Source organism: Sapajus apella, unplaced genomic scaffold (assembly GCF_009761245.1).
Source record: "Sapajus apella isolate SASKATOON/1434 unplaced genomic scaffold, GSC_monkey_1.0 scaffold34, whole genome shotgun sequence".
NCBI lineage: Eukaryota > Metazoa > Chordata > Mammalia > Primates > Cebidae > Sapajus > Sapajus apella.
Genome location: NW_022436974.1, coordinates 16,933,541 through 16,946,458, shown reverse-complemented (window position 1 = coordinate 16,946,458; position 12,918 = coordinate 16,933,541). Strand labels below are relative to the sequence as shown.

General features: G+C 37.0%; 1 protein-coding gene across 19 annotated transcripts in view; it reads right to left on the bottom strand.

Annotated features, from left to right (window-relative positions):
- The window catches only part of DLG2 (discs large MAGUK scaffold protein 2), a 2,183,817-nt gene that overhangs the window by 959,615 nt on the left and 1,211,284 nt on the right, over positions 1-12,918 (bottom strand). Inside the window, exon 1 of one of the 19 annotated variants that reach the window (XM_032295979.1) lies at positions 4,907-8,508. The exons of the other annotated variants lie outside the window; for them this stretch is intronic. Coding sequence (XP_032151870.1) covers positions 4,907-4,984 — 78 coding nt within the window. The 5' untranslated portion in view covers positions 4,985-8,508. Of the gene's footprint in view, positions 1-4,906; positions 8,509-12,918 lie in introns of those variants that run through there. 19 annotated transcript variants of the gene reach the window in all.

Sequence of the window (12,918 nt, the reverse complement as noted above, 5' to 3'; positions counted from 1 at the left end):
TTGGAGACGGAGTTTCGCTCTTGTTACCCAGGCTGGAGTGCAATGGCGCGATCTCGGCTCACCGCAATCTCCGCCTCCTGGGTTCAGGCAATTCTCCTGCCTCAGCCTCCTGAGTCGCTGGGATTACAGGCACGCGCCACCATGCCCAGCTGATTTTTTGTATTTTTAGTAGAGACGGGGTTTCACCATGTTGACCAGGATGGTCTTGATCTCTTGACCTCGTGATCCACCCGCCTCGGCCTCCCAAAGTGCCGGGATTACAGGCGTGAGCCACCGCGCCCGGCCGTGTGCTGGTTTTTAAGAAGTTTTCCAAGGTAGGCCAGGCATGGTGGCTCACACCTGTAATCCCAGCACTATGGGAGGCTGAGGTGAGCTGCTTGAGCCCAGGAGTTCGAGACCAGCCTGTGAAACATGGTAAAACCCCATCTGTACTGAAAATGCAAAAAATTAGCCGGGTATGGTGGCACGCAGCTGCAGTCCCAGCTACTCAGGAGGCTGAGACATGAGAATTGCTTAAACCCTGCAGGTGGAGGTTTCAGTGAGTTGAGATCACACCACTGCACTCCAGTCTGGGCCACAGAGTGAGGTACTGTCAACGAAAAGTTTTCCAAGGTGAATATGGCCTAATGCCAGGACAATGTGGGCTTAGTTACATCACTCATAGCTTATATATAACTGCCAAGCTCATCTACAGGATTATGAATATTAATACTAGTCTTTCCTAAATACATCATGAAGGTACATTTAATAATGTGCACTTAAAAGATAAAGAAATATAAAAATTAAAACAAAAACAAATGAAATAATCAATATATTGCTGACAGGGAAGTGAAGACACACAACTTTTGGTATTTCAATACTCTTTGTATTATTATGTCACCAGAAATTACACTTTCAATTTATCTTGAAGATTTTTTAACTGGCTTTTTAGAGTAAGGCAATCTGGAGATTGACTAAGTGATTTAAGTTGAAACATGACAACAGGCATACAAGTAAGATGCTAATTCCTGAATTAATTACACAGGGTCAAAACAAAGAAGAAAGGAATAATTAATTTGAATGGAGGTAGTCTATCCCAGCCAGGCAATCTTGATTTCACATTATCACTTTTAAAATAATTTTATTAACAGAATTTGTTGGTACAAATGAACTTTTTAATGAAGGAATAACAAAGAATTTCTTGTGTAGCTTTTTTAGGAAAATGTCAACATGAATCACCTAACATCTTTGACTTATTTCAAAAAGAAAGCACATGTACAACTGCCAAGCATTTAGGTCCTTTTTGATAAAAGACATCTTTGGATTCTATAGGAATGAGCAATGAGTAAAAATGCCAATGTTAAGGTTATAATAATATGACAATTAAAAGGTATTTAAATAGAATAATATGTGTCCTAGCATGGTGGCTCATGCCTGTAATCCCACACTTTGGGAGGACAAGGTGGGTGGATCCCTTGAGAACAGGAGTTCGAGACCACTTTGGGTAACATGAGAAAACCTCACTCTCCAAAAATTACAAAATTTAGCAGGTATAGTGGCACATGCCTGTGGTTCTAGCTACCCAGAAGCCTGAGGTGGGGGGACCACCTGAGCCTGGGGAAGTTGAGGCTGCAGTAAGCAGTGATTGTGCCACTGCACTCCAGTCTGAGCTACAGTGAGACTCCATCTCAAAAAAAAATAGGTGAAAAAACGACAAAACAAGTTTGCTACACTTAACCAACAATAGAAGACAAAGAATGTAAAATATTTAACAACAGGAAAGAAAACAGTTTATTCAAGATAGCTTAGGTATAGTCTTATCTGAAATAAAGAGGTTGAGTTACACAATCAGTAACTTTGAGTCTGTAAACCTTATCAGTTTGAAATTCTAATATAAAAGAGAGGGACAAGATAAGAAAAGATGAGCAACCTTCTTCAGACAAGACAGATCAGGGGATCCAGGAGCATGATGAGTGGAAGGAAGAAAGCGTAGAGACACAAGGAGTCCGTTTTGGAATACCTTGGGCTGGCTAGGTGCAAATCCCAGCACTGATACTTGGCATTAGTCTTCTGACCTTGGACTAGCTACTCTTCTCTCTAGGATTCAGGAAAAATAATTTCTATTTAATAGAACTGCTTCGATTAAATTTTATGCATAAAGAAGCTAATGCATAAGGTGTATAGACATTATCATCATTAATATTATTTTTGTGAGCATTATGACGGGCATTTTGTGATGCTGCTGAATTCTGCTGACATTAGCTGAGGGAAAACAGTAGGCCAGACAACTAGTAATAAGTCACACTGGGCGTTTAGAATGCCATTTAGTCTTGTACATTCCTAATTATTAATAGCTTTTCAATTAACCCCAATCTTGAGGAAAATACTTTCCGGGTCATACCTGAATGTTGTGAAGGGCTATGATGTGTTCAGATTGTTTTATTAGAGTGTGAAGAAATAAACTTACCTACTGAAAAAAAAAAAAGCTCCAAATTTATAGAGGGTACTAAAAATCACAATCATTGTCCATTGTAAAGATATATCTCCCCAACTGCTAAAACATGTTCTTTCGCAGTTAAATATACTGGTCATTTAAAAAATAAAATTCAATAATAATTTCATTCTATACATCTTCTTCCATTTGTTGATACACCATGACAACATATCATTAGTAGCACTTTCTATGCCCCACTGTTTTGCAACTATATGATCTCGATGTTACAGAACTACACTATGTAAATTAATTCAGCTTATTATATTATTTGTTAACTCTCTTAGCTAAAGTACATTAGCGAACCCTTAGAAAAAATATTAATTTAAAATCATAGGTTTAAATAAACTATGTAATAAAATTAGTTATACAAAACAAATGAATAAATTTCCATTCACCAAGCATTGATGGAGTACCTATAATTTTCAAGGTAACATACCTTTTAATTTATTTCAGGAACTCCATAAATACAAATTCCATTAAAAAATACCAAGATGCTATTTCATGTTGCTTATCATGACCTAGTGTTCAAAATTAACTCCTCCTAGCTCTCTTGCTATCAGAAAGGCAGTAGAGTTAATTTTTCCTTTGGTCTTTATCACTCAGAGAGCAAATCTTCAGTTCTCTAATGTAGATTTCCTGATGTGAATGCACCTTACTCTCTTAGTTAAGTAAATATTCTGAACCCTTAAAATCACATTTGGTTTCTTCTTGCTTGTTTTAAACATTAGCCATCATAGAAATGAATGAGACAGATTAAAGGCCCCTTACTAGCTTAAGAAGCAGAAGCTCATGTTACTTTGTTGTATTAATATCTTTGTAGGTTCTATACACTGAATTTGATAGAGCTGCTATTTCCCATATTTGGGCCCAAGCTTGAAATAAGTGCTTCTGGGAGATTCAACTTTCTTTGCATACTAATTTGGCATAAAGTATTATCTCCCAGTGGCTTTCAGAGCCATTTGTGGTCTCTGACAGTTCTCTCATCCATACAGCCTACAATTTTTATAGGAAGAAAGGACTTTTCTAAAACATTTGTTCCAATAAAAGACCTACTCTCAAGCCTCTTTCCTTCAAAATTACTTGAAACTCAAAACAAAACACAAGCTCAAAACCCAACTGTTCAATATATATGATATTAGTAGATACATGATAATTAGGCTTGTAATCTTTTTATCTGGGCTATATAGAATGGAGAAGAGACCAATTCTATCCCAATCCTCCCCCCCGCCCCACCAAAAGTGTTGCTAAATAACATGTCAGTCATCGTTCTATAATTGTCAGATCTGGACATTCTACGAGGCTACAGCTCTAAAGTCAGAACTCCAATGATATTTTTTCTTCTCATGCTAAAGAAAACCCGTATCTTGTTTCATCACGGATTCTTGTTCATCTTATCATTTCCACTCTGAAGGAATGAATAGCAAGTTAAAGTGAAGGCATCTTTCTAGGTGAGAGAAAGGGCTGTGTCACAGACCTGGAGAGCCATCTCTGGGTCAATCCCATGAGTTTATATAAAGCACTAAAGAGACTGGGCTAAAGATCAGATCCTCAGAGGAATATGAAAAATCTGTTTCACAAGATTTTGTTACCTTTGCAAGTTTCCCCAATGCCCATCTTGTTGAATATTGATTCCCTAAATATGACAGTTTGGACAGTGCCCCCAGAAAGCACTGGACAAATTAAAGATATAAGTTATCACCTTCCTTATCTCCAAGCATGTAATATACCCTAGGACTTACAGGCCATTTTAATTTCTCAGAGAAATATAACTAATTAAGTAAGTCTACATAGAGATTCTCTGGAAATGACTGGTCATGCTGAATACAAGAAATGCAAATCTATTCTCTAAATGGCCACACTACCTGGTTATAAATATAATTCTTGCTCATTGTGAACACTTTTCAAATGATGGTTTAGTGAAAGGATACCAAGCATCCCCGTTGAGTCTGATCAACCTTACTGAGAGTCCTAGATATATGTTCCTAGGACGCACACTGGCGCACATGTACTACAGAAAGGCTCAGGTATATATAATGCCCATTTCAGAACCAAAGATCACAATAAATAAAATAAGGCAGTGTAGCAACAAGTTTACTAGAGAGCTCTCTGAACAAGCAAAAATTGAAGCTGCTCAATTGCTTTCATTCTATGTTATTTAAAGGAATCTTAAGTCTATGTGAAGACATTTTATCAGTTGATGATTTCACCATATATTTTGAATAGCCAATGATCTTGCTTAACCCTTAATGCTCCCTTCCCAAGCAACCTAGACTCTAAGTGTTATCCTTTTTCAAAGTGGCACGGACCACATTCACAGTGAGAGGCAGGTTCACACCCCAAGCAAATAAAGACTGCGTCTGTACTCAGACCAATGGTTCAGAGCAGGCAGTTGGCAAACCGGAAAGGTAATTTTCAACCCCACTCATTCCATACCTTCTCTGATTTCGCCTTCCTGGCATTGTGCACGAACCTGCGACCCAGCTTCTTGGCATACCAGATAGAGGCAAACATAGCGATGCTATGAAGGAATTCACAATGAAGCTGCCGCACAATCAACTTCCCACCTCGGCTCAGAGACGAACGGAATCAGGCTGGAGCTGTCACTTGCAGGCTGTTGCTTTCTCAGTTTCTCTCATGCTGGTTAGCTGAGGGAGAGGGTGGGAGGAGGGAGGGCTTGGGGAGAAAAGGCAGTCCTGTTTGGCCAGTCTGCAGGTATATTTACATCCTGCCAGCAGGAGGTCCGGGTGAGGCAGGCGCTGCCTTTGTAGCCAGCTCACACACATCCAGTTGGCTAAGTATTTGTCTGCGGTTCTTCAGCACAGGCACCGTCGCTACCAAACTCCATGTGTGTCAGGAGGAAGGGAAGCTGCAGTCGAGTCTGGAGGCAGCTCACCTCCCGCTCTAGGCTTGGACAGTTGCAATCCTCGCTTTGGCTTCCCTCTATCTTGACAGTGCGTGCTAGCGCCAGTGGCCACGTAAAGACAGATCCACATACAGCCTCGCAGGTAAATCAGCCAGTACAGGAATTGCCAGGCATGGGGAAAGAGCTGCCAGGCAAGGGGAGAGGCAGAGCCACCATGAATCTGGCCCTGCAGGCACAGACAGGTGTCCCTGGAACCCAATCCCACTCATATCCAAGAGGACTAAGAGGACTCTCAGGGCTGTTAGGGTGGCTGGAAACACAAGTTTCCTTCCCTTTTTCCCTCCCCCAACTCTATTTGGTCCAAGAAATATCACTTCTCTGCCCACCAGCCAGCTTTACCCACAACTTACAAGGTAAATACTTTATTCCTTTAGAGACTGGCCTGGGACTAAGGGCAAAGTGAGCAGGATGAAGTGTTCTCCCAAGTGCCTGAGTGAAGGTTCGTGGTTCTAGAAGTCATTAGCTTTACCTGTAAAAGAACTGAGGCAGCTTTTACAGGATCGTTTTTCAACATAGGTACTGGATGATGGACAGGGGTTTAAATCTAGTGTTAAACTAAAAAGAGTAATCTACTCTTTTTTTAATCCCAGGTTTTCTTGTAGTGCCATCCAGTGTTCAGTGGATGACTGAAATATCACCTTTGGGAAGGTAGATTTATAGCAGCTTTTAAACTATGCTCCTTTGAAGAATTTTAACACTCGATTCTAAAACTAAGTACTTCCATTATCTGATTAGAGTTTGGACGATCATGTGAGGCACTTTTAAGATAAGGTGAATGCTAAGAGACAACGGTTTCCTTCAATGAGAGGTAATGTTTTAGCCCCTTGCCAGTCCTACCAGAGGACAAAAATAAACTGCTCATGGTGGCAAGGAAAGCCTCCCTTCCAGTGGCACACAAACTAGGCTCAATATAGTAAATGATTTTCAGCTGATGTGACAGAGGCTCCCTATGAGCACTAAAGAATCAAAGAATATCAACACACTTGCAGACACTTGGAAAAGAACTACCTTCTCTTAACAAAGTCACTTGAAGTCTGTTCCCTCAAGAGAGTTTGGTCTAGAATCAATAATAAAGTATATTGCAAACTATGTTGAATACCCTCATAGGCAACTGGAGGTAGAACAAAACAGTGTAAGACAGGACATTGGTAGTCAGAATCCATGTTCATGTTACTCACTAAGGTGACCCTTGTGCCTAGAACAGTGCTTAGCACAACATATTTAATGTATGTTTATTAAAGAAATGGATGATCTTGTTTCTGACCCTGATTTTGCTTCTAATTTATTTCTTTGTTCTTTCTGGGTTCCATGTACCTCATCTGTAAATTAAGAGAATTGGGCAAATATTTTTTAAGGTTGTTTCGTACCCTATGAGTCTATGAACATGATTGTCTTCAAATAATATTGAACAGAAATCTCGAGTGCTCACCAGATACACAGGCTGTGGGGAAATGATTCAATGTTCTGAAAAGTCAACAGTGGTACCCCTGGGGTAGCCCAGCTTCTTCTACCTCCTTTGGCCTGCCTTGCTGCCAACCAGGGTTTGGTTTTTCCATTAGCTATTTCTTACGCTCTATGCTCCTACAAGCACTCCTTTCCTTTAATTTCCTTTTGACACTCTAAGGCAACCCCTGTGCAAATTTATCCACATTATACCCTATACTCTTTGGCGGAAAAGTGCCACAGAAATCCAACGAATAAATACATGGTAACTCCTGCTTAGTTTTTGAAGAGCTACTCAGCAGGACCATAGCTTACCCTATTATTTTTGTGATGTAAAGGTATTTATTATTCCTGCACACAAGTTGGTCCAAGCCATGTTGTAGTTAAAAGTGTATTCAACTAAAAGACTAAAGTAAATAAAAAGAATGGGGCTAAACAATCCTCCCTAAGCTAATGATTAGAAAATTTTGTTCTTAACACATTAAGATAGAATCAGATAATAAAGAGGTGAGACAAAATACCTTGAACTTTCAAACCACTGATACCATAGAGGGAATCAAAGGAGGTTAATTTACTCTGATGGGACCCACAGATCGTAATTTTTGATCTCTTTAATTAATTTTTGCCTTCTTTTCATGAGTTAAGACTTCACAGAACACTAGAACTCGGGCTTGGAGAGATCTTTGATGTTTGATCAGGTTGTTTATTGTTTTTGCCTTTATAGTGAACCTTTAATGACCTTCTTCGCACACCTGACCAAGAGGTTTTATACTTTTTTTTTTTTTCAGAACAATATCCTCATAAAATAAATTGGCCCTGTCAGCTAAGATTTAGCTTAAGACAATAATAACTACTGTTTCATAAATAGGCAGTTGGAGGTAGAAAAGACAGCGCAGTTAGGACTCATGCTCACGTTATGCAAATGCTCAGCAAACTGTAGATATTCAAAATATATTTGTCAAATGTGTCTATGCCAAAGTAGGAAAATCCACAAACTGGGAAAGACTGGAAGACTCAATAGAAGAATAGCCATACAATTTTCAGGAGCAAAAGTTGCTTGAAAGATGGATATAATGACAACTGAATGAAGTCATTGCCATATTTATACAACCATCTTCCCTGGCTCTCTGTGGGCAGATGTGTCTGCTGTAAAGGTGGCAGCTGCCTACAGTTAATCCTACTAGTCTCTAACCATTGCTCTGCTGATTGAGATAAATAACATTTGCAGCTCTGCTGTATAAGTAAAACAGATTTTTCAGACACTTTCGATCTGCATATAATCAGTACCTGGACAAACTTTTTCCTTTATAATTTTATTTTTAAAGCCTCTCATATGACAGAAACCTATCAGTATAGCTGAGTTTGAGATGCAACATTAATCCTTTTAAGCAGCTTTGGGTTCATGCCTCAACACACACACTATGTGAGCCTCCTCTGAATTATCAAGGTAAATACAATGTTTAAATCAAGCCATTAAGTATCTACATTTTCTGCCTAGCACATGAATGATTTTCTTTTAAAAATCATCTATATATAGCAGAGATAATTATTTTTAAAAACAGAGTCAAAATTCAACCTGAGGTATTAATATCTGGTAGCCTGAAAAGCTATTTAGTTTTAATGTTGAATGTAGACCAAACAAAATACCTATTGAGACATAAATAAGTTAAAGTCAAAAATTAACCCTACAAAGATTTTGTTTGGTTTGTTTGCATATTTGATATTTATATTTGATACTCCTTTGGCTATCAAAAATAATATCTGATATTAGTAAATTATTATGAGACAGGACCTTGTCCTGACACCCAGCTAGAGTGCAGTTAGTTGTGTGATCATAGCTCACTGCAGCCTCAAACTCCCAGGCTCAAGTAATCTTCCTCCCTCAGCCTCCAGGGTAGGTAAGACTGCAGGCATCACCATCACATTTGGCTAAGTTAATTTTTTTTTTTTTTTTGGTAGAGATGAGGTCTTGCTATGTTTCCCAGACTGATCTTGAACTCTTGGCCTCAAGTGATCCCCCTGCCTTGGGTTCTCAAAGTGATTAGCTGATTATTAAACAGCAAGTGTGGAATATATACCACAGAGAATATTTTGGTAAAGAATATATACATAATATTTAACTTCAATTCAGAGGAATGTCAAGGTCTTGGCAGTAGTTGCTTCTGTACGAAGTAGTAGAAAGGGAAAGATGAAAACATACATTTTGTTCTATGTATATATGTATCATGTGACTCATCTACATAACATATTCTCATTAGTACTTGTGCTACTGAAAAGGTAAACAACACTTTTCCACAAAAATGTATTGAGTATTTACTACATGTCAATCCTTAAGGGCCTGTAAATGAATAAAGTACAATCCTTTTCTCAAAGAGCACTATATAGTTGGGGACACATATGTATAAAGAAATAAATTTTAGTGAAGAATGGCATTGTTACAAATGTATGATTCTCAGGGATAAAATTACTGATTTTCAGTTTTTATATGATATAAACTCACTAATAGCTAAACTTCTCTGCATGTTTATCACTGTAGACAATAGGAAAAAAACTGTCACTGCAAATTTATATGTATATGACAGTCAATGTGTACAAAATGACCTGGCTGCACATCGATATATTTCTGCGCCAAAGAAATAGCCAGTTGTAGATAAGTCTGCAAAAAAGATTTCAAGTCACTCCAAATAATAAATCCACTAACTCCAATTATAAATGAACAAAGCCTATGTCTATTTCTCCTCTTAAAATCATCAAAACTCATTCTCCAACATTTGAATATATCATGTGCTTCTTCTATGTTTAATCATAACATATTTGGCATCAGAAATGTAAAGAACCTAATATAACAGTTACCTACCATCCAGATTTAATACATGTTAATATTGTCAAATTTGATTCAGATTAACTTTTTAAGAAATAAATTCTTCATAATATAGATAAAATCTCTTCACTCTACCTTCTCAAATTCATTTCAAAATAAATTTCAATAAACACCATTGTACCTCTCTCTTTAAGCACATTAACTTTCTTTAGAGCAGTTCATTCAAAATGTAATTGGTAGATCATAGAATATGTCAGCTTTAATGTTAATTCCTTACAAATTGTTCTCCAGTTGTCATTATTAGTAATTTAAATGAGTTTATATTAGTAGTTTATATGAGTTCAATATTCTATATAACACAGTGTAATTAGATATTCATGTTTTCCAAACATAATATATAATGTTCACTCTTTGTAGTGTTGATGTGCATTTTCTTGATTACTGGTGAGACTTAACATGTTTTCATATATTTATTGGCTATTTGAACTTCCTTCTGTTCATGCCCCTTGCCCATTTTTAAATAGGGTTATATTTTTCTTATTGACTTGTGGAAGTACTTGATTTATACCAAACACTAATCGTTTATTCTGGCTTTTGAATATATCTGTTTCCAATCTCTGACTTGTTTTAGTTTTATTCATGCAAGCAAAACATTTAAATTGCTTAGAAAGAAAATAAAGTTGTTTTTTAATTTACAGTGAAAGGAACAAGATCATGTCCTTTTCAGGGACATGAATGGAGCTGAAAGCCTTTATCCTCAGCAAACTAACACAGAAACAGAAAACCCAACACTGCATGCTCTCACTTATAAGTGGGAGCTGAAGGATGAGAACACATGGACACATGGGGGTGAGGAAACAATACACACTGGAGCCTATCAGGTGAGGGCAGGGAAAGGGAAAGCATCAGGAAGAACAGCTCACTGGTGCTGAGCTTAATACCTAGGTGATGGGTTAATCTGTCCAGCAAACCACCATGGCTCACATTTCCCTATGTAACAAATCTGCATAACCTGCACATGTACCCCAGAACTTAAAAGGTGATGAAATAAAATAAAATATTAAAATAATAATTAAAAAATAGTAATTTATGGTAGAAGGTAGGAATCTATATTTTCCCCATATGTATGGCCAGTTTTATTTATTTTTACTTGTTTACTTATTGAGCCGGTATATAATAATGCTTTTCCTCTTCCTTACTGATTTCTAATGTCCATGACTTATATATCTTGATAATATGTATGTGCATATAATTATTTCTTGGCTTTTTAAAAATTGTCCTATTTTTATTTACCTGTGCCAGTAAGACATTATGTATGTATGCTTTATAGTAAATACGGATATTTAAAGGGTGATTCATCCTTTTCACTTGATCTAACTTTTCAAGTTAATTTTATAAATTTATACAATTAAGCACTTCTATACTACCCCTAAAATGTCATACACACACACACACACACACACACACACACACACACACACATATACAAATTTTAGATATATAGACATTTTTATTTTAAGATGGAGTTTCACTCTTGTTGCCCATGCTGAAGTACAATGTTGATTTTGGCTCACTGCAGCCTCCGCCTCCTAGGTTCAAGTGATTCTCCTGCCTCAGCCTCCCCAGTAGCTAAGAATATGGGCACCCACCACCACGCCAGCTCATTTTTGTATTTTTAGTAGAGACAGGATTTCACCATGTTGGCCAGGCTGCCAGGCTAGTCACAAACTCCTCATCACAGGTAATCCACCCCCCTTCGCTTCTCAAAGTGCTGGGATTACGGGCATGAGCCACCACACTCAGCCTATTGTATACTGTCTTAGTGTTATCTTGTTATAGTAGTTACATTCCCCACCAAATCAGTCATTATTATTATCACCATTTTTTTTGTGTGATTAAAGTTTACTCACAGTAACTATCAGTTAACTTCTTCATTTTTCAAATTATAACCCCTCTTTCTGGATCAAATTTTTTTCTTACGGATAAAAATATTTTAATAGCCTTTCTGTAAAAATCTGTAACGTTTAAACATACCCAATCATTTCTATTTTCCCTGAGCTGAATGAAAGTAGACTAGACTTTGAATGAGAGTACAGAAAGAGATTTGTAAATTCACAATGATTTTCCCTCAGCACTTTGAAGATATTAGCCAGCCTACACTGTCTTCTGTCATCAATTATTATGATAAGATGACTGCTGTCAATCTAATTGTTACCTGTTATAAGAAATATGTCTTTCTTAATATGGTTTGCATGAAGAATTTTTTTTGTCTTTCTTGAACTGCAGTTTTATTATAATATTTCCTTTTTTAAGAAAAGTCTACATGGAATTTATTATGTTACTTTGATTATTATTAAAATAAGTCTCAGGCATTAACTTTTCTAGAATTTTTTTGCCTCACTCTCATTATTCTCTATATTGATTTTTTTTTTTCTGGACCATTTTATCTACACATACTATTGCTTCATATATCTCATGTTTTTTTCTCCTTCCTACTCTGTGCTGCTTTCAGGGTATATCCTCAGATCTAATTACTATTTTCTAATTTCAATTTTTACCTTACATTTTAGTTTATTATTTTTTACTTATCTACAGAGTAAAAACAGAGTAAAATGATTTTTAATCATTTGTTGATACATTTATTTTTATACATTCTATATATATTTAAATCTATCGTGTTTTTTTAATTATGATTTTTATTTCTTTATCATGTTTTTAATCTGACACATACTTACTTTGTAGCCTTTACTATATTTTTATTCCCTAATTTTCCTGAAGGTCTAATCTCACTTGTTTCAGTCATGTTTAGAAGTTTCTGCATCCTATTGTACATTTTAATTCTGAGATTATCTTTAGCAAGATTGTGATTTCTGTGGGAGTCCCTGGAACCTTCAGTTGTGCAACTGTTGCTACAGAATAATTTTGCACATCCCTCTGCTAGTTGTCCAGAGATTTCACTAGTCCAAGAGTAGCTTCATATCAATTTTTTTTTGTCTTGGGGCTACTCTCCCCACACAATAGGGTTGGGTTTAAATTTACTTTTTTTCTTTCTTTTTCCACTCATAATTGAAAATATATCCTTGTTGCTACCCTGGGCTGGTGAGTAGTTTTTTAGAAGTCCTTTCATGAATGAGAATCCTTTTATGTTTTCAGTTTTTTGCAACAGTCTCAGTTTCATTCCCCTTTCTTTAGTGATCCTAAGGTTGAGTGTCCTGCCCTGAATGGCCATCAAAACCCTACATTCTCCCCCTAAATGCC